We start from the raw sequence: 21,910 nt of genomic DNA on the forward strand, positions 1-21,910 counted from the left end.
GGGCTGCAGGGCTGCAGGGCTGCAGAGGTGACCACAGCTCAGACAAGCAGGTCTGGGGGCTTTTGAGCTCATCTATGGAAGAAGAATCTACTGTCCTTGAGCCGTTATGATTGTGCTTTACAGACGCTTCCGCGAGAGCAGGTAAGCGTTACCCCGATTTTACAGATTAGAAGATTAGAAGACTGAGGCATAGAAAGCTCACCTAACTGATTTGCAAGGACTCAGAGCCAGCCTTCAAACCTGGACCTGCCTGACTGCGGAGCTGGAGGGCTTTGCTTCTGTACTCTCTTGCACCCAAGGTAATTGCTCGCCTGGCTTGTGGGACCCACCTTTAGGCTCTCTCCAGGCTCCCAGTCCAGATTCCTGGGCCACACCCCTCTCCTGTCCCGGTCTCAGCCGCCCTAGCCCACTGATAGGAACAAACTCCTTCCCCCTCCCCTCCCAGCTCTGGGGCAGGCTCTGTGCCCCAGGGGCTCTCTCTAGAAAGAGCTCCTCCCCCTCCAGGTAAAGCCTCTCTCTCACCCGGCAGGGCCCCCAGTGCCCTCAGTGCACGTGCACAGGTCCCCACAGCGCATACAGGGCACCCTGGAGATACACTCGTTCTCCATCCCAGCCCCCCCGCCTGCTTGCCTCCGCTTCAGCTGCTGCTGAGTCCTAGACCGGCTCCCTTGAACCACATCCCCGTACCTTGCCCGTGCCCGAAAGGAGACAACATGGGGCCTCCTCCACCCAAGGCCAGGGGACTCTGGGTCCAACTCCAGAAACTTCTGGCCTCCTGGCTGGTGGGACGGCAAGACTGGGACCAGAATCTGGACGAGGCCTACATGCTGCAGCAGAAGAGGTAGGCCGCCCCTCCTCGCCCGGAGCCTCATACCCTCTGCCCACTTGGGTCTGTCTCCCCGCCAGAGCAGTCCGGGGTTCAGCGCCAGGCACCGGGCTGGGCCCAGCTCCTGTCGCCGAAGCCCGGCTCCTCTGTCAGTGCCGGCGGGGCTGTGGCATTGCGCCGCAGGAAAGAGGGGGCAGAGCTATGCCAGGGCTCTCACCTGGTGGAGGAGCGGAGCGGGCGACCCAGAGGGACCAGGCAGGAGAAGCCAGGGCGTATGGCGGGGGAGGAGCGGGGCAGGTGGGTGCGCCCTGGCGGGGAGCAGGGTGCTGCGCAAGCGCCGAGATCCGGCGGGTTTCGGGACCCCTGTTGGTTGAGGAGAGGGTGCGGGATGGCTGGTAACGGGAAGGAGAGTTGACGTGCGAACAGGGGAGGAGAGCTCTGGTCCGCGTAACACCTGGAGCTGACCAGCTGACCGGGGAAACCCAGCTGACGCTGGGGAGGCCCAGGGGGGACTCACAGAGTCCATCCATCTTTTACTGAGTCTCCTGGGTGCAGGGCCGTGCTAGGTCCCGAGGAGACGGAGATCGAATGAGGCCTGGGCCTGTTCCTAGGGCAGTTCAGGCAGGACTGGTGCCCCGGGGGCCAGAGCACTTCATGGCCAGCCCCGAGGTCCAGACCCTGGAAGACTAGCCGGGCCAGGGACCCATCCTGAAGGCAGGCCTCTGCCTCGGGGTGTTCGGGGGACTTGTCTCTCGTGGGAGAGCTGCCGTTAGCAGATCTGGGGGCAGCCGGGGCTGGACCCACGGGCAGTGGCTTCTCCAGGCAGGGCTCTCGGCACAGGGGGTGGACCCTGCAGTCCTGGCCCTGGTCGCTCTGAGCTGGGCGCGCTCACGCGGAGGGTCCAGGTGAGATGGTGGAGGGAGCTGGGCCTCGCTCCGCCGGGTCCCCCGGAGAGCACTTCCCTGAGGGGCAGACCCGAGCTCCACCTCGAAATCAAAACTTCTCCTTCCAATGCAAAGCTTCTTTCCCCTGGCTCCCGGGACCATTGGAAGAGAGGAACTGGGGCTGGGGCACATCACAGGAACCACCGGTCAGTCTGTTTTCCTGCCTTTCACCTCTCCCCTCCCGACCCTCTACCTCCCACCCCTGTGTTCCCCTTGAGAGCCAACACATACTTGCCCAGCAGGAATCGGCTTCAGCTTTATCTCTTGTTTGGCTCATCCAGGCGGGGGAGAAACAAAGATTAACCGGGCGGAGGTACCACAGGATGGATATCTCCACAGGCTCCTCCCACCCACTCGGAGATGCACACGCTCAGAGAAGCTCACGGCCTCGCGCATCCTCAGCTACAAGCAGCGTGTTTAGATGCTTGAGTCTAAGGGCAACCACAGGAGGGATAGATCCTTCACAGCCCACCTGAAAACTCTCCCTCCCCGCAGCAGGAGTGTGTATCCAAACGGCCCCCGGGAGAGTCAGAACTTCGGCAGCTCCCAAGTCTCCTAGCTCTAAGAGCTGGCCTGTCTCTCAGCCCCCTTCTGGGCTCTTAAACTCCCCTTGGCTAAAGACAGCTGGTTCAGCAGGCCTGGGAGCAGGGATGAAATCGGGCAGAAATGCCCTTTCCTCCACCTGCTCCAGATCCCCAAGTTCCCGAAACATTTACTCAGCTTAGACTGACTCGGTCAGGCCCGCCAGGCCCACTCCTTCCGTGGCCCGAGCCCTCCTCCCTCAGGCACGCCGCCCCTCATTCAGCTGAGCCACGAGGCCCCCCACGTGGGAAGAAGTGGCACGATGTGACCACGCGGGGACCCTGAGACAGGCTCTTGCCCCAGGCTGACCCTCAGCTAGAGTCCAGGAAGCAACGCTGCGATGGGTCACTGCACATGTCGTGTGACCCGTGTCGGTCCTAGGCACACACCGTCTCTGTTCCTGTTTGCCCTTGACCTCTCTGCCGTTCTGTCTCTTCGTGACTCTTGTTCTTCCTCTCCCAGGATTCGAGAGTCTCCTCTGCTTCGGGCAGCCAAGGACAATGACCTGTGTGTCCTGAAGAAACTTCTGCTGGACCGAACCTGTGACTTCCGGCAACGAGGTGGGCTGAGAGTTTGATGTGATGGCGATGGGGCAGAAGCCCCTGCCCCTCCCCCTCCCAGGGCTCTGAGGGTTCCTGCAAAGGGGCCTTGGAGCGTGTCTCTGGGAGGTGTTTGATGCTCATGTCTCCCTCCACTCCAGGAGCTCTGGGGGAGACAGCGCTGCACGTGGCGGCCCTCTATGACAACCTGGAGGCCGCCATGGTGCTGATGGAGGCTGCCCCGGAGCTGGTCAAGGAGCCCACCATCTGTGAGCCGTTTGTAGGTGAGGAGCCTGAACGGTTTTCCAAGGTGGACACAGGTAGGAGAAGGTCTGAAGTCATCTCTTAAAATGAGCCCCAGAGGGTAGGTCGGGGAAGGAGTGATGGAGGTTCAGGAAGGTCTCCCTTGAGTTGGAAGGAAAGCAGAGGTCCTGGCCGTGGCTTTGGGTATCCGTGACCTTCTTGAGCCATTTATTATTTCCCTTCATCTCCTTTCATGTTCCCCGAAGGACAGAACTCTCTTTCTTTCATAGCAGCACAGAGTGATTACCTTGACATGCCACCCCCAGTAGTTGAGGTGGGGACAGCTAAGTGAACTTCTGGAGAGATGACTTGTCCTCGGTCTCACACCGCTCTGCTGAGTCGAGGGCAGAAATCCATGCAAGGATCTGTCAGGGATCTCCTGTAAGCCAGGCGGATGCTGCGTCTCCGAGAGAACCGGGAACAGACCCCGTGACTGAGGGCTCTCTTGTCCAGGTCAGACGGCACTGCACATGGCCGTCATGAACCAGAACGTGAACTTGGTGGAAGCCCTGCTCGCCCACGGGGCCAGTGTCTCCGCGAGGGCGGTAGGCTCAGCCTTCTGCCTCAGTCCCCGCAACCTCCTCTACTTTGGTGAGAGCCAGGGCCCGGGCTGGGAGGATGGGGAGGGGCCGGGAGCAAAGGGAGGGCAGGCTGAGGGGGCTCCACGCGGGGGAAGCTGGGAGGGGTCCGCCCCCCCCAAGGCTGGAAGCCAGAGCCAAGCCCCCGACGCGGGGCCCTCCGCACCGTCCCCGCCTCTGGTTCTGCTGACAAGTGTCCCCAGGCCCAGAGCTGAGATGCGGGGAGGGAGAGGCAGTCCCCTGGAGAGACCGCCCGTCCCGGCCTGCACCCTCAAGCCACGGGGCCCTCTGCACCCCCAGGGGAGCACCCTTTGTCCTTTGCGGCCTGCATGGGCAGCGAGGAGATCGTGAGGCTGCTCGTTGAGCACGGCGCCGACATCCGGGCCCAGGACTCCCTGGGTGAGAGCCGGGCGGGAGGGGGAGCTGGGTCGCAGAGGAGGGGCCGGGACAGCCCTCAGGTCCACCCGGCGGTGGGGGGGGTCGGTCACGGGGAGCATCAGGGGCTCTAGTCCCAGTGGCCACGTGACAGCCCGTGTCCTCCCCCAGGAAACACAGTGTTGCACGTCCTGGTCCTGCAGCCCAGCAAGACCTTTGCCTGCCACATGTACAACCTGCTGCTGTCCTACGATGCGTACGGGGGCCACCTGCCGTCGCTGGAGCTTGTGCCCAATCACCAGGGCCTCACGCCCTTCAAGCTGGCTGGAGTGGAGGGCAACACCACGGTGAGGGACCCTGCCCCAGTCCCACCGTGTCCTTCTCCTGACCCTTTTTCCAAAACTCTCCCGAAGGGTGGTGGTCCCTCACCTCCCAACACCATCACTAAAATCCTCAGCCTCAGAAATTCCGGACTCGGGAGGACTGGAGAATCTTACTTGAGAATATCTGCTATGGTAACCCAGAGTCCTGTTGCCCTCGCCTGTTCTCTTCTTTCAGATCTTTATAGGGTTTGTGGGAAGGAAAGGGAGCCAAAAAATTAAAAGGTTCATGTCAGCAGAGCCTTGTCAGTTCTCAACTGTCCATCAGTCCCAAGGAGTAAGCGACCATGCTGTCGTCCTTGACCGGCTCCTTATACGCTGACCCCCCGCCCCCACCTCACCCCTGTGTCCACACAGATGTTCCAGCACCTGATGCAGAAGCGGAAGCACATCCAGTGGGTGTGCGGGCCGCTGACCTCCACTCTCTACGACCTCACGGAGATCGACTCCTGGGGAGAGGACGTGTCATTTCTAGAGCTTGTGGTCTCCTCCAAGAAGCGAGAGGTATGGATACCATGGAGGATCAGGAGCTGTCAGGTGTCCGTGCAGAGCCTGTCCGTTTGCTAAGATCCCGGGCTCCAGACACTTCCCTGCCCTGTAATAGACGGGGACGAGGACGGACTCCTGGGACCTTTGGGAGAAACTGCCAATCAACACCCCTTTCCTAACTCCACTCGACCTCTGCTTAGCTCTGGTGCCTTCCACTTACCTTTTCTCATACTAACACTGCATATGAGGAACTCTCCAAATGGAAATTGCTTCCTATCATTCATTCATCCATTCATCCTTTCAGCATATTGAGCTTCTTGCTGCGGCCCGGCCACTGTACCAGGAATTAAGAATACAGAAATAAATAAAACACAGTTCCTTTCAATCAGCTTTGTCAATTGCCCATCCCTGTCCTCAACAGTTGTAATAGGGTACAACCTAAGCCATCGTAAGGGTCTGCACTATGCACAGTGGCAGCGGAAGGGAGGTTGGTTTATCTTGGCTTGGATAGACCAGAGGAGATGTCACAGAGGATGTGCTTGAGCTGGGGCTTCATGGAGGAGTTGGGAGTCACCAGGAAGATGAAGAAGAAGAGAGCTTTCCAGAGAGGGAGAAACACGTGGGTCATTCAGACGGTCCTGGATTGAGTGATGTGAGGGAAAGGAAGGTTTGTTGAAGACTTACGGGGCGGGGGGAGAAAATAGTTTGTGTTTTCTGGAACCTCCAAGATGGTGGCCAAATGTAGTTCCCATTGTGTATCTGCCACCTGACAACTTTCTAGGAACCCGTCTAGAGCCCAACTCAGGTGATCACTGGTACTAATGAACAGAGGAAAAGGTGAGTGGCTGGTTGGTATGAACTTCCTCAGGGCAGGATTTCTTAGGAATCGGAACCCCAGTCCGTCTGGTGGATCGAGCCACCACAGATCCTTGGTCTCTGATTTCAGCTGGTTCTCAATGTTCTGCTACTGAACTTCCTCAGGGCAGGATTTCTTAGGATTCGGAACCCCAGTCCGTCTGGTGGAACCCCAGTCCGTCTGGTGGATCGAGCCACCACAGATCCTTGGTCTCTGATTTCAGCTGGTTCTCAATGTTCTGCTACAGGTTTTATTCTTGTCTTGGTCAGCTCTTCTATTCCCTCAAAATTCCCTTCTAGCCCCTTCTATATCCCTCACTGCCTTCACCTTCAGTTCTATCAGGAGACCCAGATTCGTTCATTAGGATGAAAATAGAGGCTCTCTGGCTGGAGCTTCTTCACCTTCCTGCCTTGTCCTGCCCAACAGTTCTGGAAACTGCCCACTGTCTCTCTCCTTCCCTCTAGGCTCAATGGAAAAGGTATTCTCTCTGCTAGTGGATACTCCCGCCAGCTATGCCCTGACTTGGCCTTTTCCTGCTTTCTCAGTTGTGCTGTGGCGCCCATCATCCTCTCTCAGAGTATCTTGGACATCTCACTGCCTACTTGCATCTGAGCGCCAGCCCACCTGGCTGAGACTACGGCCGCTCCCCACTCGTCGTGTCCTCTCTTGCTCCTCTCGGGTCCACAGTACTTGTAGAGCAAATCTGACTGCCTCCTTGCTTGAACCTTCCCATTGCTTTCCATTGCAGTCAGGAAACAAAGTCCAACTCCTTCCTTTGGCATTCCCGAGGTACCGTGATCTGGCCCTTAGCTGCTTCACCCATGATAACCCCTGCCCGCCCCTCCAACAGGTTCTGCCGTATCCCCAGCCACACCTCATCTGTCAATGTCTTCTCGCACCTTCCTGCCTTGGCAACTGCTGCTACTTCATGGAATGACCTTGCCTAACTGTCCCTTCACTCAACCATTTACGGCTCATCCTTCAGAGCCTCTGTGGTGCTATAGGTCCTGGTGTTTACTTCTGTCATGGGTTTATCTACGGCACCACCAGGAGGCCCAGCATACAGTAGAAGCTGACGGGTTGTCTGTAAAAGAAATGACAGACGAACTGGATGCACGATGCTCATGGTGTTCGTGACCCTGCTCATCTGGGAGCCGGTGGGAAACCCAGCGCTGCTTCTCGCTACGGTGGTCACCCCCAGATGCACTCTCCTTCCATGGCAGGCTCGCCAGATCCTGGAACAGACCCCAGTGAAACAGCTGGTGAGCTTCAAGTGGAGGAAGTATGGGCGGCCATATTTCTGCATCCTGGGGGCCTTGTACGTGCTCTATATGATCTGCTTCACCATGTGCTGCATCCATCGCCCTCTCAAGTCCCGTGGTGGCAACCGCACAAACTCCCGAGACATCACCATCCTCCAGCAGAAGCTGCTCCAGGTGACTCTTCTCAAAAGGGGATGAAGGGAGCTGGTAGCATGGGGTGATGGCGCTGGAAACCAGGAGCACGCTACCTGGGAAAGATACCACTCACTTGGCTCTGGCAGGGGCAGGCTCCTGATCACCCAGACAGAAATCAGGAGGGAGAGAAGGGGACCAGAGTGGGGGCTTAACGAGTAAGAGTGGGCTTGTCCAGGGGGTGATGGCTTTCTTGTGAACCTTGAAAGAATGCTTGGTATTAAAAACGTCATACTTTTGTAGAATTCCTTGTCATTTACAAAGAGGACCAGACGTTTGTAAATGTGACCTTCAGCAGAAACCGTGCTGTTGTAAAGGGAAGAAAACTGTGCTCCAGGTCCATTTCTGAGTCTGTTAGGGCAACACGGGCATCTTTCTGACCTGCATTCTCTTCTGAGCACTGTCAATCCGAGCACACTGGCAACGATGTATCAGCTGTCTGGCCACCTGTCAGGTGTGCCGAAGAAGGATGCCTGGACGGGGTAGCAGGTGGAAGTAAATAGCCTCTAAGGTCCCCTCTACTCTCGTGGGCTTGCCATTCTGTGGGTCACCTTCAGAGACCTGGGGTGAGGATGACTGAGTAGAGGTGTGGAGTAGATGTCAGAGTCTGCTGTGGAAGAGAGCAAACCCCTTGGCATGACAGAACGAACAGACTCTTGTGCGTACTTCTAGGCATATACGTTCAACACTGGGTTCGTTTAATAGGTAACCAAAACTCTTGCCCTAGTGACCTGAAAATAGCCGAAACGGAGTGAAGGCATGTGGGCAGGAAGCAAAAGACAGAGGAGGAAGAATTTTGCCAGGCGAGTACGAGCTTGATGACTGGAGATTTATGCCCGATGCAGGATGGGCCAGCCACAGGTATAGCTCAGCCTGGACTTGGAAGAGGGGTAGCTTGGGATAGTTAAGGAGCAAAGAACCTGAGTCAAGTTAGACCAAAGAGAGTGGATGCACAGAGAAAGAACAGGGCACAGAGCCTCACTGAATCCTGCAGTAGGTCAGGACACTCCGTGCTTCTATAATTTCCTCTCGGTGTGTATACAGTGTGCTGTTGTATCCAGAGCCTCTGTCTCTCACAAAGCAGGGTTTGCTGCCTGGAGAAGACAAGCCTGAGTCGGGTGGGGCTGCCTTGTTAGAGGCGGGCAGAGGCGTGCCCAGGGGAGGTTGTGTTCCATGCATCTCAAACTCGACATGAACGTTGTCCCTGGTGTGGAGACCACACAACAGGAAATAAGGACATTTAGGAGATGGCCAGCTGAGACAGGCGAGTGACTAGCTACGGAGGGAATGGGTAAACATGGGGGTGGCTGGACTTTTCCTGCGTTCTTGGCTCTATTTCCTCAGATGCATTCTTTTCCAACCTTCCTTTGTTTCAAACTTACTCGGGGGATTTTCTGGATCTAGAATGTAGATAGCCTTCTAGCCTAAGAGTTGGGTGAGCTGAGCAACTGATTACCACTGAGTCTTCTTCCTGTGTGTCTCTTTCTCTTTGGGGCAGGACTAATTATGTACAGACCTGTTCCTTTGACCCAGATAGTCTAAATTATTATTAGGAGATCCCTCCCCTTGCCTCAGGACTAGGTGAAGCATAATTATAGCTGAGTGCACGAACTTTCCTTCTGTTTGCTCTCCTATTCCTTCCTTGTCCCCTTTGGCATTTTTACCCTTTTGCCTTCCACTTCGATTAAAGCCACTTTGGCCCAAATAGAAGACTCCTGACTTTCAAATATTCTTTTCTTGGTGGGGGAGTGGACGTAAGAATGCCGCCCTAAGAGGTTTGAATAGCAGAGAACATCAGCGAAGGTCTGTGTCTTTTGACATCACCCCTTGAGCCTTAGTCCTGAGTTGATGGAACCCCTGAGGTCCTCTTATTCAGTCGGAAGTCAGCTGGGATGAGGTCGGGGGCTCCCAGACACATCACCGCGACTTGAAAGAGTCTGCTTTCATGATGTGCCACGTTTGTTAAGTAATGGGAAATTCTTTTCCTCTACATTTTTATTACTTGAAAGTCTTAGAAAAATGAAAATGTACCAATGCAAGGTCTTGACTTGATTAATGCAATTGTCGCCACATTACTTAGCCCATGGAGCTTTTTCTTAGTTAAATGAATACTTTTATATCCAATTATATTAATAAATCTGGACATGTGGAGCTCTCGGTCACTGTAGGATTTCCTCTTTGGGTCTCATGGGATCTAGAAAAGTCGCTGGGCTCCATGAGAGTAGCCCAGAACACCATCTCAAGACAGTTGAAATGAAAGAAAACACTCCTTTATTTGTATGAGGTGGCACAAGTTACACAAAAGCAGACATATATGAGGCTAGAGTCAGTTTATCTCTGTGCAGTTGTGGAGACAGCTCAGTGTCTTCACTCTAAGATGCCTCATTGTTCAGCCATAAAAGTTATATGCTTTTCCAGGGTTTCCCAAGAACTCTGTAATTAATTAGAGTTCATTTTCTGTCTCCATTCAGTTGTCTACTTGGTTTAGGCAGGACACCGTGCACTGTGGTCCTAGTTCTCTTAGGTTTCCAGGTGAGCAGAAAGTTCAAAGTCTGGGATTAGGCAGCTTAGGTTTGAGTCCTAACTCTGAAACCAAATAGCTGTTTGACCTTGGGCAGATCCTATCTCTTGCTAGATCAGTAGTTTTTAACCAAGACTACACATTAGAAACATGGGAGGCTGGTAAAAATACTGGTTCCTCAGCTGCCCCACACCTGATACATTAGAAAGACTGAAGCTGAGGTCCAGGCAATGGTATTTTTAAGAAATTCTTTGAGTGATTCTCATTCTTAGCTCGGACTGAGAGCTTCTGGCTTCATCTTTGAGATCTCCTCAGCTTTCCAGTGTGAAGTCGATCACCCTGGTCATTTAGAGCCCTGATTTGCTGTTCAGCAAGAGGGCATTGATCTCCCATCATCAGATTTCCTTTTTGTGTCTTGAAGATTTCCTTTATCTCTCCGCTGCCCTTTTCCCAAAATCACTTTGCTAATTCGTTCACTACACAGGTAATCACCAAGAGCCTAGCGGGGCCTGAACATTGCTGTAGGTGTCGGAAATTCAACCTGGTCTGAGCAAAACGCAAGAAACCTCTGCCCTTTTGGAGCTTACAGACTGGTTGACATTAATTAAATGAAGAGATATTGCAACCTGTGATGGTTGCAATTCACATGATTTTTTCCTATGATGAGAAAACAGACAGGGTGCTGAGAGAGCTTATAACAGGGGCCTGGGCACTCTGGGAGGTCAGAGAAGGCTTCCCTGAGGAAGGTAACTGAGCTAAGATGTGGGTATGAATTAAAGGTGGAAAGCGAGTTCTAGGCAGAGAGGATGCATATACAAAGGCCCTGAGGCAGGAAGACCCTTGCCAGTGTCTAGGAACTGAAGGAAGATTGGCTAGAGTAGAGGGAGCTGGGGCAGGGGCCTCCACAGGAGGTTGTCCTGGCAGATCTTTCCCAAAACTTTCCCAAATCATACAGGACCTTGCAGGCCATACTGAGGATTTTACTCTTTATCCTAAAGGTAGTGAAAGGCTCAGAAGGATTTTAAACAGGGGAGATGCTTGATAACACTTTTGTTTCAGAAGAATGTCTCTGTTTGTAGGGTGGAGGACAGGTTTGAGGGGGCCAGGGAAGATGTGGGGAGACCGGTTAAGAGACTATTACAGTTCAGCGAGCAAAGATAATGGTGGGTTGGCCTCAGGATGTGATGGGGGGGACGGAGAGAAGGGTTGGCGTCAGGGGACTTATCAAAGGTAAAATCATCACTACTGCACAGTGGATGGGATGTAGATGGTCGGAGAGAAGACGTGGCAGGAGTAACTCATAGGTTCCATTTATTTTAAATCATCCTCTACCTGTCACGGTCAGTGAGATTGCTTTTTCTACACATCACAATTCCTCATAAGCTCTCGACAGTCCAAAGCACTACAGCTATTTGAAAACCCAGTTGATCTCCAACTCTATACTCCTTTACTCAGGGGTCCTAACCAGCTCACTTTGGAAAAAAACACAGCAAATTAAAGACGAGACAGAGGTGAGGAGAAGCAGGGAGCCTGGTAGATAAAAATAACATCTACTGGGTGTTTGTTTTGTGCACTTGATGTGCATTTACCAGTGCTTCTGAGATCTTATTAAAATGCAGATTCTAAGAATAAGGCTGGCGTGGGCCCTGAGATTCTGCATTTCTGACTCACGGCTGGGTGACGCTGCTGATGTGGTGATTCTGTGGACCTCATTTCAGATGACAGAGCATTTCACCATTTGATCCTCCTAGATACCTTAGTAAGTAAATAAAATTATTATTACCATTTTAAAGATGGTGACTCTGAGGTCAAGAGAGGTTTAGTACTTCGGTAAAGACACTCAGCTAGTAAGGGCAGCGCTGGGGTAGGGGTTCTGGTCTGCGTCACTTCAGAACCTTTAATACGAAGCCAGGCATTTCTCCCTCCAGAGTGATGTGCTCAGTTCCAGGCTTCTTCTCTGGAGGATCCACTGCGTGAGGAACTCATGTCTCCAGGCTTTGAGAGCTAGCCAGGGCCTGGCACAGTCACCTGTACCTGGGCACACCTGATAGTTCCCTGCCAAGATAAGGAATGCCGGAGAGCAGGGGTGGGGAGCCAGATCTGGGATTGTCTCCAACCTCTAGCTACTGACCTACTGTCTGGGCTCTAGTTCTGATAACTAGGCCACAGTTTTGATGTGATTAACCTTTTGGTGGATACGGTACGTCCTGCTTCTGTGGGAATGGGTAAAGACTCCTCAGGAACGAGCAGACCTTTCCCAAGTTCATCTTCCTGAGGAAACACAGGGGCTAGGGCATGGAATAAGCCCTTGGAAAGCAGACTTAGATGGAAACCAGGAGATCTTCCTCTCTTCTTGGCCCAGTGGTTCTCAAGTGGGGGTATGTAGCAGAAACATTTACACCTAAAATAGAAGATGCTGGGTCCCTGCTCCAAACGAATTGAATTAGAGTCCTCAGGGTTGGCCTGGACGCATGTGTTTTAACAAAGCTTCCCAGCTGATTCTCATGGGCAGCCTGGTTCGGAGCCCCTGCACAGTTTAGAGGATGAGAGTAACTCTTCATTAGGGACCAGCAGGTCTCTTTCTGGGAGCTTAATTCCTCTGTAAGAATCTTGGGGGAAAAAGAGGCTCTAGGATGGGGTTTGACAATTGTTTCCAGCGCGTTCCCCCTTCCTCGTGGTTAGCCTTACTCCCGACCCTTCCCCACAGTGGTACCCAGGCTCAACTAGGCCCGCCCCTCTCTGGGCATTTCCTTCAAGACGGTGAGCTCAGTCAGCTGGTAAGTGAAAACACTCTTCTTTTGGCCAATTCTCAGCAAAGTAGGACCTGTCAGCCTCCACAGGGGATCTGGCTGTGGACAACTCCTAAAATCCTAAGCCATGTAAAGAGGTAAAGGATTCCAGTCATTGTTGAATGACATTTATTTTTTAAAGGGGCTGAGGGGAGTATTTCCTCAGTGCATTATTAGCTGAGTCTGCTTAGGTGACCTTGAGCTAGGCATCTGGAAATTCCAGACAAGCCCACTTCATTGTCATCCTTTCCGCCATTTTCCTCCTGGTTCCCACTTCCTGATTCCCTTTTACCTCCCTTCTGCAACTCTTAGATCATGCTCAGCGTGCACCTGTCTGTTTACCTGCTCCCTCGTCTCCTTCCTTCTTTCCTTTCTTATGAATGCAGCATCTGCTGTGTGTGCATTGTGGATAAAAAGAAGAAGTTAGGGGTCCCTGCTCTCAGGAAGCTCTAAGATTCCTGCTGAGACATGGAATGTCCAGACGACTGCAGTGTGCTGGGGAAGGGCTGTAACCAGAGACCGGCACCGTGATCCTGCAGGGGAGACACCTGACCTGGCCATGGAGGGGCAGGAAAGGAGACCCAGGAGGAATGCTGTGACCTGGGTCTTGAGGTTGAGGGTGAACCAGAAAAATATGGTGGAGAAAGGCATTCTAAGAAAAGGGCACAGTCCACAGGAAGTCCTGACTTAACAACTGAGGACCCCAATAATTCAACGTGGCCAGAACTCACACAGAGTATGGGGACCTAGGGCAGGAGCCAGACCACCAAGGGTTCTGTACATCATACTCAGTAGTCTGAGTCTTATTTTTTGTTCTTATCTCACAGTGCACACTTCTAAGTAAAAGAACACATGTGCAACCAGCAAGGGTTCTGTACATCACGCTTGGTAGTCTGAGTCTTATCTTTTATTCCTATCTCATTATGAGCACTTCTAAGTAAAAGAATACATGCCCATGATTTAAAAATCAAACGGCAGGTTTAATGAAGATCAAGAGTGCGCTGGCTTGCCTGGCCTCACCCATGCCTTACTTCCTGGAGGCAACCAGTGTTTACCTCTTGAAGTTCTTCACCCCTGTTGTCACCTCTGCACTGCTGAATAATGCACTTCTATCTCTATTCATTAATTAAATTTAGACATTAGCTATTGAATTTCTACTCGGATAAGGGCTTTAGAGAATACCCATCACTCCCATCTCCCCCTCATGTTTATTCCAAAGACATGGTGGAACTAGGAAAGGCATTAAACAGAGAAGCCATGGGGTGATATTTGCATTTGAGAAAGGTCAGTCCAAAAGCGAGGTGAGGGGGGATTGGGTGCGGGGTGTCATGGGTTTGCATTAAGGCAGTGGTGCTATGGATTGAGGGCCAGGGGAGCATTTGAAAGAACTGGGAGGCTAAATGAACGGGACCTTGAAAATGAGTGTCTCTGTTAATTCACTTTGCTAAATATACCCTTGATCCCGAAACCTTTTCATAAGAACCACAAATCTAGAAAACTGCAGATCAGTCTCTCCCCACAGACAGGAAATCTTGAATACAATCCCCAAAGAATAAACTTCTGAAAAATTCAAAGAAAAACTCATTACCACTTTGAGTTTAGGGTTTAATTCTAGAGGGGCAAGGGTGGTTGATGAAGAGAGGGCATTCTTATTATCAGTTCAACAGACATTAGAAAGTTATTTGTTAAAATTCAATACCCCTGTCCATTTTAATTTTATTTTTTTATTATTTTATTTATTTATTTGGCTGCATTGGGTCTTTGTTTCTGTGCGCGGGATTTCTCTAGTTGCGGCGAGCGGGGACTACTCTTTGTTGCGGTGCGCGGGCTTCTCATCGCCGTGGCTTCTTGTTGCAGAGCACGGGCTCTAGGTGTGCGGGCTTCTGTAGTTGTAGCACGTGGGCTCAGTAGTTGTGGCTCGCGGGCTTTAGAGTGCAGGCTCAGTAGTTGTGGCGTACGGGCTTAGTTGCTCTGCGGCATGTGGGATCTTCCCGGACCAGGGCTCGAACCTGTGTCCCCTGCACTGGCAGGCGGATTCTTAACCACTGCGCCACCAGAGAAGCCCGCACCTGTCCATTTTTAAAACACTAAACTCTTTCTCAACTTTGAAAAGAGTATCTATTCCAAATGAGAGCCAACATTACATATGAGTGTGAAACGCTAGAATTCCCCTTGAAATCAAAGAAAAGAAAAATGTTTTAAAAGCCCACTACTATCATTATTTTTTCAGCTTTATTGAGGTGTAATTGACAAATGAAATTGTAAGATGTTTAAAGCGTTCATCGCAGTGATTTGGTACACATATAAATTGTGGAGGGATTCCTATCATCTAGTTAATTAACACATCCATCACCTCACATATTTACCTTTTTTGTTTTTGGTGAGAATAAGTTCTGCCCTCTTAGCAAATTTCAATTGTGTAATACGGTGTAATTAACTATAGTCACCTTGTTTTACCATTAGCTCCTCAGACCTTAGTCATCTTATAGGTGAAATTTTGTACCCTTTTACCAATCTCTCCTTATTTTGTCCATACCCCCATGCCCTGGCAACCACTCTTCTACCCTCTTTTTCTAGGAGTTTGCCCTTTTTTTTTTTTTTTTTGATTCCACATGTAAGTGATGCCATGAGGTATATGTCTTAATCTGACGGGCTTATTTCACTTAGCATAATGCCCTCAAACTGCATCCATATTGTTACAAATGACAGGATTTCCTCTTTTCTCATGGCTGAATAATATTCCGTTGTATATATATGTGTGTGTATATATATGTATATCACATCTTCTTTATCCATTATCCATTGATGGACACTTAGGTTGTTCCCTTATCTTTGCTACTGTGACTAATGTTACAATTTACATGGGAATGCAGATGTCTCTTCCAGATTCTGTTTTCATTTCCTTTGGCTGTATACCCAGAAGTGGAATTGCTGGATCATGTGGTAGTCCCATTTTTAATTTTTTGAGGAACCTCTATTCTGTTTTCTGTAGTGGGTGCACCAATTTACGTTCCCACCAATAGTGTACAATGATTCCTTTTTCTCTGCATCCTTGCCAACACTTGTTATTTCTTGTCTTTTTGACAATCCTAATAGGTCTGAGGTGATATCTCACTGTGGTTTTGATTTGCATTTCCCTGATGATTAGTGACATTAAGTACCTTTTCCGTACCTGTCAGCCATTTGTATGTCTTCTTTGGAAAAATGTCTATTCAGGTCCTCTGCCCATTTTTTAATTGGATTGTTTGGGGTTTCTTGCTACTGAATTGTATGCACTACCATTATTTTCACTGCAACTTTTGCACATGTATATTACCTTTTGTTTTCCAGAGAGCAATTTAAAAAAAATTAAAACCCTACTGAATGGTCTGTGTGGCGGTCTTGGAGAGCAGCAAGGAAGGGGGCTCGCAGGAGACTGTGGCACTCGGCATTCTGCTTTTAAATAGAGGACCTTTGGGGACAGAGTGGCAGAGACAGCTACTTCAGGGCAGTCACATCCCAGGTGGAATAGAGGCAAAAGCTTGGGGTCGCTGGACACCTCTTTACTCCCTGGTGAACTTGAGCAGGGGAACTCCTACTCGTAAAGGAACCTGTTGAACAAACAAAGGGGTGCTGGTGAGGGGCAGCCCCAGAGGAGATTTCGGTAACCAAAACTGTCCCCAGTATTCTCCATTAGTTACGGTTTTGCCTTTTCGTCTCCTGAGGGAGAAAGCTGATGCCACTCTCTCGCTTTCCTCTAGGGGCGCTCTGGTTCCCACAACTCTCCTGGCCAACTAGCGCAGTCCTTTTCTTCTTAGTTGAGCCAAGGAAAAAGGTTGGTGGCAGTTTTCCAGACGTATGCAACCAAGGTCCAAAGTTTTTTAAAAAGTTTAACAATTTTGTACAGACACATATATGGCACAGATGCCCTTATTTTATTTCTATATTTAAAGTTATTTTGTTCCTATAGTTAATGAACTTATTATTTATCCTACTACCTGATTCTCAAAAGGAGTTGGCCTGTTTTACAATGAAAGACAGATGCTATAGGAACGTGAAGATCACCAGACCCATGATCTGAATTTTAGGATGGAGGGGAGGTGATGCAAAGATAGTTGTTTGAGTTGGGGATTAAAAAAAAGAGAGAGAGAGAGAGAACTCTGAGCTTCCTTGGAAGCAAGGCAAAAGGGAAATGTCCCACTATATGATAAAATAAAATTTGCCAGTTTCTCAAGAGAGATAAACGTCAGAGAAGTTTACAGAACATCAGTTCTTTAAACAACAACAACAAAGGAACTGATATCTAGTCACAGGTTGTTAGACCATATGTTTACTAGATACATAGTCACCAACTCCTTTTCTGGTCTTCCCTGGTCCCATATGATTTACCTGAAACATTTCCACCACCTGTTGGTAAGTCTGGTCCTGTTCTTCCCTAAAGACTATATCCTTGGCTTCTTCTGAGCTGACGCACACCCTCTGAGCGGCCACAGGATGCTCGGTGGGTGCCTTCTTTATACCATAGATCACCTCCCACTACATAGCATCTCTTCCTATTTCAAAAGCTATGCCTCTCACTGGACCAGGGTGTACACTGCTGAAGTAGCCTGCAGAGGGATGCTGAGAGGTTCCAGTTTATCGGCAGGACAGAGGTGATTAGCATTTCTCATGCTTAATGAGGGATCACGTCCTTCCCAGCTTAGATCATCCTCAGGGACTCTCAACTCCCGTCTTCGGTGCACAGTTCAGAGATGTGACCGTGGAGAACAGAGTTCCCAAAAGTCTAAGGGGTACTCGAACGTGTTGAAATTGTTCGTATAATTTCACGTGGGAATTACGTATATGTGAACACAGTTTTCTGGAAAGAGGATCTGTGGTCTTTATGATATTCTCAGATGGGCTCATAACTTCAAAAATGTTAAGGAGCATTATTGTAGAATTCTATTGCTGTATCTGGGGAATATTGCAAGCCTTTTCCTGTGAAGTAACATGTGCAGAAGGAGGATGGTTTTTATTCCATCCTGACCTTAGGACTGTACCTTCTACACCTACTGTCCAGGATAAGGTAGGGCCCTTCCTCAGAACTGAAAGCCATATAGTGTCTTTAGCCCTTTTCTATATTGCCAAATCATAATAAAACCACAATGAATATATCTATAGTGCTCTGTGGTTTATAAAATACATCCAAATGCATCTAATTTGGTCTTCACGATAACCCTGGGAGGTAAGCATTATAGTTTCCATGTTACAGATGAGAAACCCCAAGCTCAGAGAGTTTTAGTGACTGATTCAAGGTTTCACTGGAGCTAACAGGTTCTGGGTCCATACGGGAACCTGAATTCTGTGATGTGTTTATATTCTACTTGCTGGGAACCGCAACGAGATTGGAAAAGCTGGCCTTTCAGCATAGCTGAAATCAGCCCAAACCACTAATACCTCTTCCTGTTGGTTTAGCCTTCTTCACCTGATGCTCTGAAATGTGACCTCAGCCCCTCAATACACACATCATCTTAAATAACTGCTCACAACATACGTATAAGAGGTGACTTGCTAGGTGGTTACTTAAGTTGTTAGCATATGTAACATGTCTATTAAGCCTTGGTTACTTAATGCCCTGGTCACAGACTGAGCCACAATGGCGGGGGGGGTGTTGATGGTGTTGATAAGGGGAGCTTTTCTTCATCTTGGGTAGAGTTGAGCTGCTTTAGACCGCTTACTCAAAAGGATTTGACTCTCAGACCATCAGAAAGCACTTCTTATCCTGAATTTCTCACCACAGGAGGCCTATGTGACTCAGCAGGATAAAATCCGGCTGGTGGGGGAGCTGATGACCATCTTCGGGGCTGTGATCATCCTATTCCTAGAGGTGAGGTGCAGCTGTGTTCGGGCGGAGGCCACCCACCCGAGGCCTCAGATTGAACTGAAGTCTGTATCGATCGTTGTTTGTTTTGTTTTCCTGGCCTTTTCCCAGATCCCGGATATCTTCAGGGTTGGTTTCTCTCGCTATTTTGGACAGACGGTCCTCGGGGGGCCGTTCCATGTCATCACGTGAGTGTCCTTCCTTCCAGCCCCCTGCCTTCCCTTGCCAGAAATGTCCCAGGTCTCCCAATCCCTCTCTGGGACCCTCTCTTCCAGGCATTTTTCTCTAGTGGGCTTGTGTGTGTGACGGTGTATGTGTTTGGGTATGAAGACTGAGCCTGAGTGTTTGGGTCCCATGTAAGTCAGTGCCATGCTGAAGGGGACCTAGAATATTTCCAGCCCTCCTCTCACTTCCCCCCTCCCTGCTCTCCCCCCAGCATCACCTATGCCTCGCTGGTGCTGGTGACGATGGTGATGCGGCTTTCCGACACCAACGGGGAGGTGGTGCCCATGTCCTTCGCCCTGGTGCTGGGCTGGTGCAGTGTTATGTACTTTGCTCGAGGATTCCAGATGCTGGGCCCCTTCACCATCATGATCCAGAAGGTCAGTGCTTTCCCCAGAGTTTCCTCTGGCTTCAGACATTGGACCTTTCGCAGACAGAGGGAGGGAGTGGAAGCAAAAAGGAAAATGCTGCTCGGAGTGGATCTGGTGGAACTCTGTTGACTTCCAGTCTATCAGCAGTAGCTGCAGAGATCCCGGTGGAGAAAGGATCACTCCAGCCTCCCTCCCCTCTCTGTTTTCTGTAGATGATTTTCGGAGACCTGTTGCGTTTCTGCTGGCTGATGGCTGTGGTTATTGTGGGATTTGCCTCAGGTAAGAGCATCACTCTCTCCTCCATCAGATCATCGGATTCAGTTCTCCAGAAAATTCTCTCTTACTCTTGCTCTCAGTTATTTCTCCTTTGCAATCCCCTTTGCTTCTTTTCCCCCTGGTGGAAAGTGAATCAAAAAACACACTTGCACTCTTAGGATCTGGGCCACTCAGGTTGGCCTAGAGAGGAGACTCATGTGCTCTGAATTTCTGGGCCAATAACATTCATGTTGACTAACTGCCCTGCAAGATCTTTAAAGGAGAGATAGAAAAAGGGCTTCGGAGAGAGAAGAATATTAAACAGGAAAGACTGGCCAGTCGTGAAAGGTGCCATAGGCAAAAAGTCCAGTATTTAACTCTACTATGTTTACACTTCAGAAGAAGAAACGAAAAGCATTCAGTAACACATAAGGTGCCCTTTTTTCCCCTATGTGTGGTCAAAGTTGAAAGAAAAGAAAGGCATTTGAAAAAGGAGGTACAGAAAAAGGGTTTGGAGATTGTGAAGAATGAGAAAGGAAAGCAGAAGAGCTGTGAAGAGAGGCTGGGAGAAGAATGCCCAGTGGGGACCCAGTCACGGACCAAGGCACAGGGGGAGGGTGCCAGAGAGAGGAGGAGAGGAAACATCCAGAACAGACAGAGCAGAGGGAGGGAGAGCACAAACGAATGAGTGGAAGACAGTTCTTAGGGAAAGGCAGAAAGAGGAAGGAAGAACAAAAGGCAGCAAGTCTCACCCAGTCCTCCATGTCTACAGCTGAACCTCCATAAGGCAGGTGGATGAACCTGATGACAGGTGAAGACCCACAACCCTAAAGACTGACTTTTAGTACGAAGGACGCCATTCCTGTCCAAGGCATTCCCCTGCTTAATGGGGGTTCCCACGAAACGGTAGACTGAAAAACGACACCAAGATCTGAACTCTGAGAGGGTCAAACTTTGATAGGCTGCCTGTTTGGAGGATTCCTCATGTACCCTTCCTCCCCACCCTCTACTCCACCTGCAGCTTATGCAAAATGAGGAACTATAACAGAGTCGTTTTCTGTAGATCTCCTAAAGCGTCTCATCTTTGTTGTTGCAAAGCCATGCTTTGTCATAGACCCTAGTTCTGCTCTTGGGGTCACCTTATTTATATTTCCATTCCCCACACGGAGATGCGTCTTTTAGAGGCTCTAATGCTGTAGTAAGTTTCCAGAATGCCCAGTACCATCCAGTAGGCTACACACTGAGCAGGGAAAATTTTTTGATGGTCCAAGCTCAGCCAGGAAATCTCAGAGTAATGGATGGTTAACTAGAGGATACTGAGATTTTTTTTTAAAGGTGCTTTTCCTTTCCTTTTCATGTGCTCAGTTCTTTAAAATTGTTGGAGATTCCGTGCATTCTTTCTTGTAACAACTTGCCTTTAAAATATTTGATTCTAAAATGTAAAACCCAGTTAGGTGACATATACTATATTGATTGATCGATCGATCGATCGATAGATATTTGCTAAATTCTGAGTATTACTGGTATGATAAACTTGGTCATAGGACATCTGAGGGTTATTAGCCAGGTCCACAGGGAAAATGTGACTTATATGTGTAATTCTACATGTACGTGCCTGTGCGCATATATGTGCTTGTGTGTAAATGTATGGAGATATATACTGGAGGTAGAATGAATGCTGACCAGGCCCATGCTTATTGTGATAACTCCCCATTTCCTGATCTCCATGCCCTCTTCGTGGGCGGAGCAGCGTTCTTTATCATTTTCCAGACAGAGGACCCATCCAACCTGGGGCAATTCTATGACTATCCCATGGCGCTGTTCAGCACCTTTGAGCTTTTCCTCACCATCATCGATGGGCCTGCCAACTACGATGTGAACTTGCCCTACATGTTCAGCATCGTCTACTTCGCCTTTGCCATCATCGCCACACTGCTTATGCTCAACCTGTTCATTGCCATGATGGGCGACACGCACTGGCGGGTGGCCCATGAACAGGACGAGCTCTGGAGGGCCCAGGTGAGTTCATTAGTGTTAGTCTTTTTTTAAAAAAAAATTTTTATCATTAAAAAAAATTTTTTATTGGAGTATAGTTGGTTTACAATGTTGTATCAGCATCAGGTGTACAGCATATTGAGTCAGTTATACATATACATATATCCACTCTTTTTTAGATTCTTTTCCCATATAGGCCATTACAGAGTATCAAGTAGAGTTCCCTGTGCTATACAATAGGTCCTTATTAGTTAACCATTTTATATATAGTAGTGTATTTATGTCAATCCCAATCTTCCAATTTATCCCTCCCCACCTTGTCCCCTGGTAACCATAAGTTTGTTTTCTACATCTGTAACTCTATTTCTGTTTTGTAGATAAGTTCATTTGTACCCTTTTTTAAATTTTTTATTATTTTTTTATTTTTATTTTTTGTGGTACGCGGGCCTCTCACTGTTGTGGCCTCTCCCGTTGCGGAGCACAGGCTCCGGATGCGCAGGCTCAGCGGCCATGGCTCACGGGCCCAGCCGCTCCGCGGCACGTGGGATCCTCCCGGACCGGGGCACGAACCCGTGTCCCCTGCATCGGCAGG

At 49.8% G+C, this 21,910-nt stretch overlaps 1 protein-coding gene across 1 annotated transcript in view; it reads left to right on the plus strand.

Moving 5' to 3' along the window:
- Positions 1-713: 713 nt before the first annotated feature.
- The window catches only part of TRPV5 (transient receptor potential cation channel subfamily V member 5), a 27,188-nt gene continuing 5,991 nt past the window's right edge, over positions 714-21,910 (plus strand). Inside the window, exons 1-13 of the mRNA XM_007121625.4 lie at positions 714-841; positions 2,815-2,912; positions 3,053-3,175; positions 3,648-3,785; positions 4,073-4,171; positions 4,319-4,494; positions 4,885-5,031; positions 7,096-7,308; positions 18,395-18,481; positions 18,587-18,663; positions 18,912-19,077; positions 19,281-19,347; positions 21,074-21,342. Coding sequence (XP_007121687.1) covers positions 714-841; positions 2,815-2,912; positions 3,053-3,175; positions 3,648-3,785; positions 4,073-4,171; positions 4,319-4,494; positions 4,885-5,031; positions 7,096-7,308; positions 18,395-18,481; positions 18,587-18,663; positions 18,912-19,077; positions 19,281-19,347; positions 21,074-21,342 — 1,788 coding nt within the window. The remainder of the gene's footprint in view (positions 842-2,814; positions 2,913-3,052; positions 3,176-3,647; positions 3,786-4,072; positions 4,172-4,318; positions 4,495-4,884; positions 5,032-7,095; positions 7,309-18,394; positions 18,482-18,586; positions 18,664-18,911; positions 19,078-19,280; positions 19,348-21,073; positions 21,343-21,910) is intronic.

The sequence above is a fragment of the Physeter macrocephalus genome, chromosome 5 (assembly GCF_002837175.3).
Source record: "Physeter macrocephalus isolate SW-GA chromosome 5, ASM283717v5, whole genome shotgun sequence".
Classification (NCBI taxonomy): domain Eukaryota; kingdom Metazoa; phylum Chordata; class Mammalia; order Artiodactyla; family Physeteridae; genus Physeter; species Physeter macrocephalus.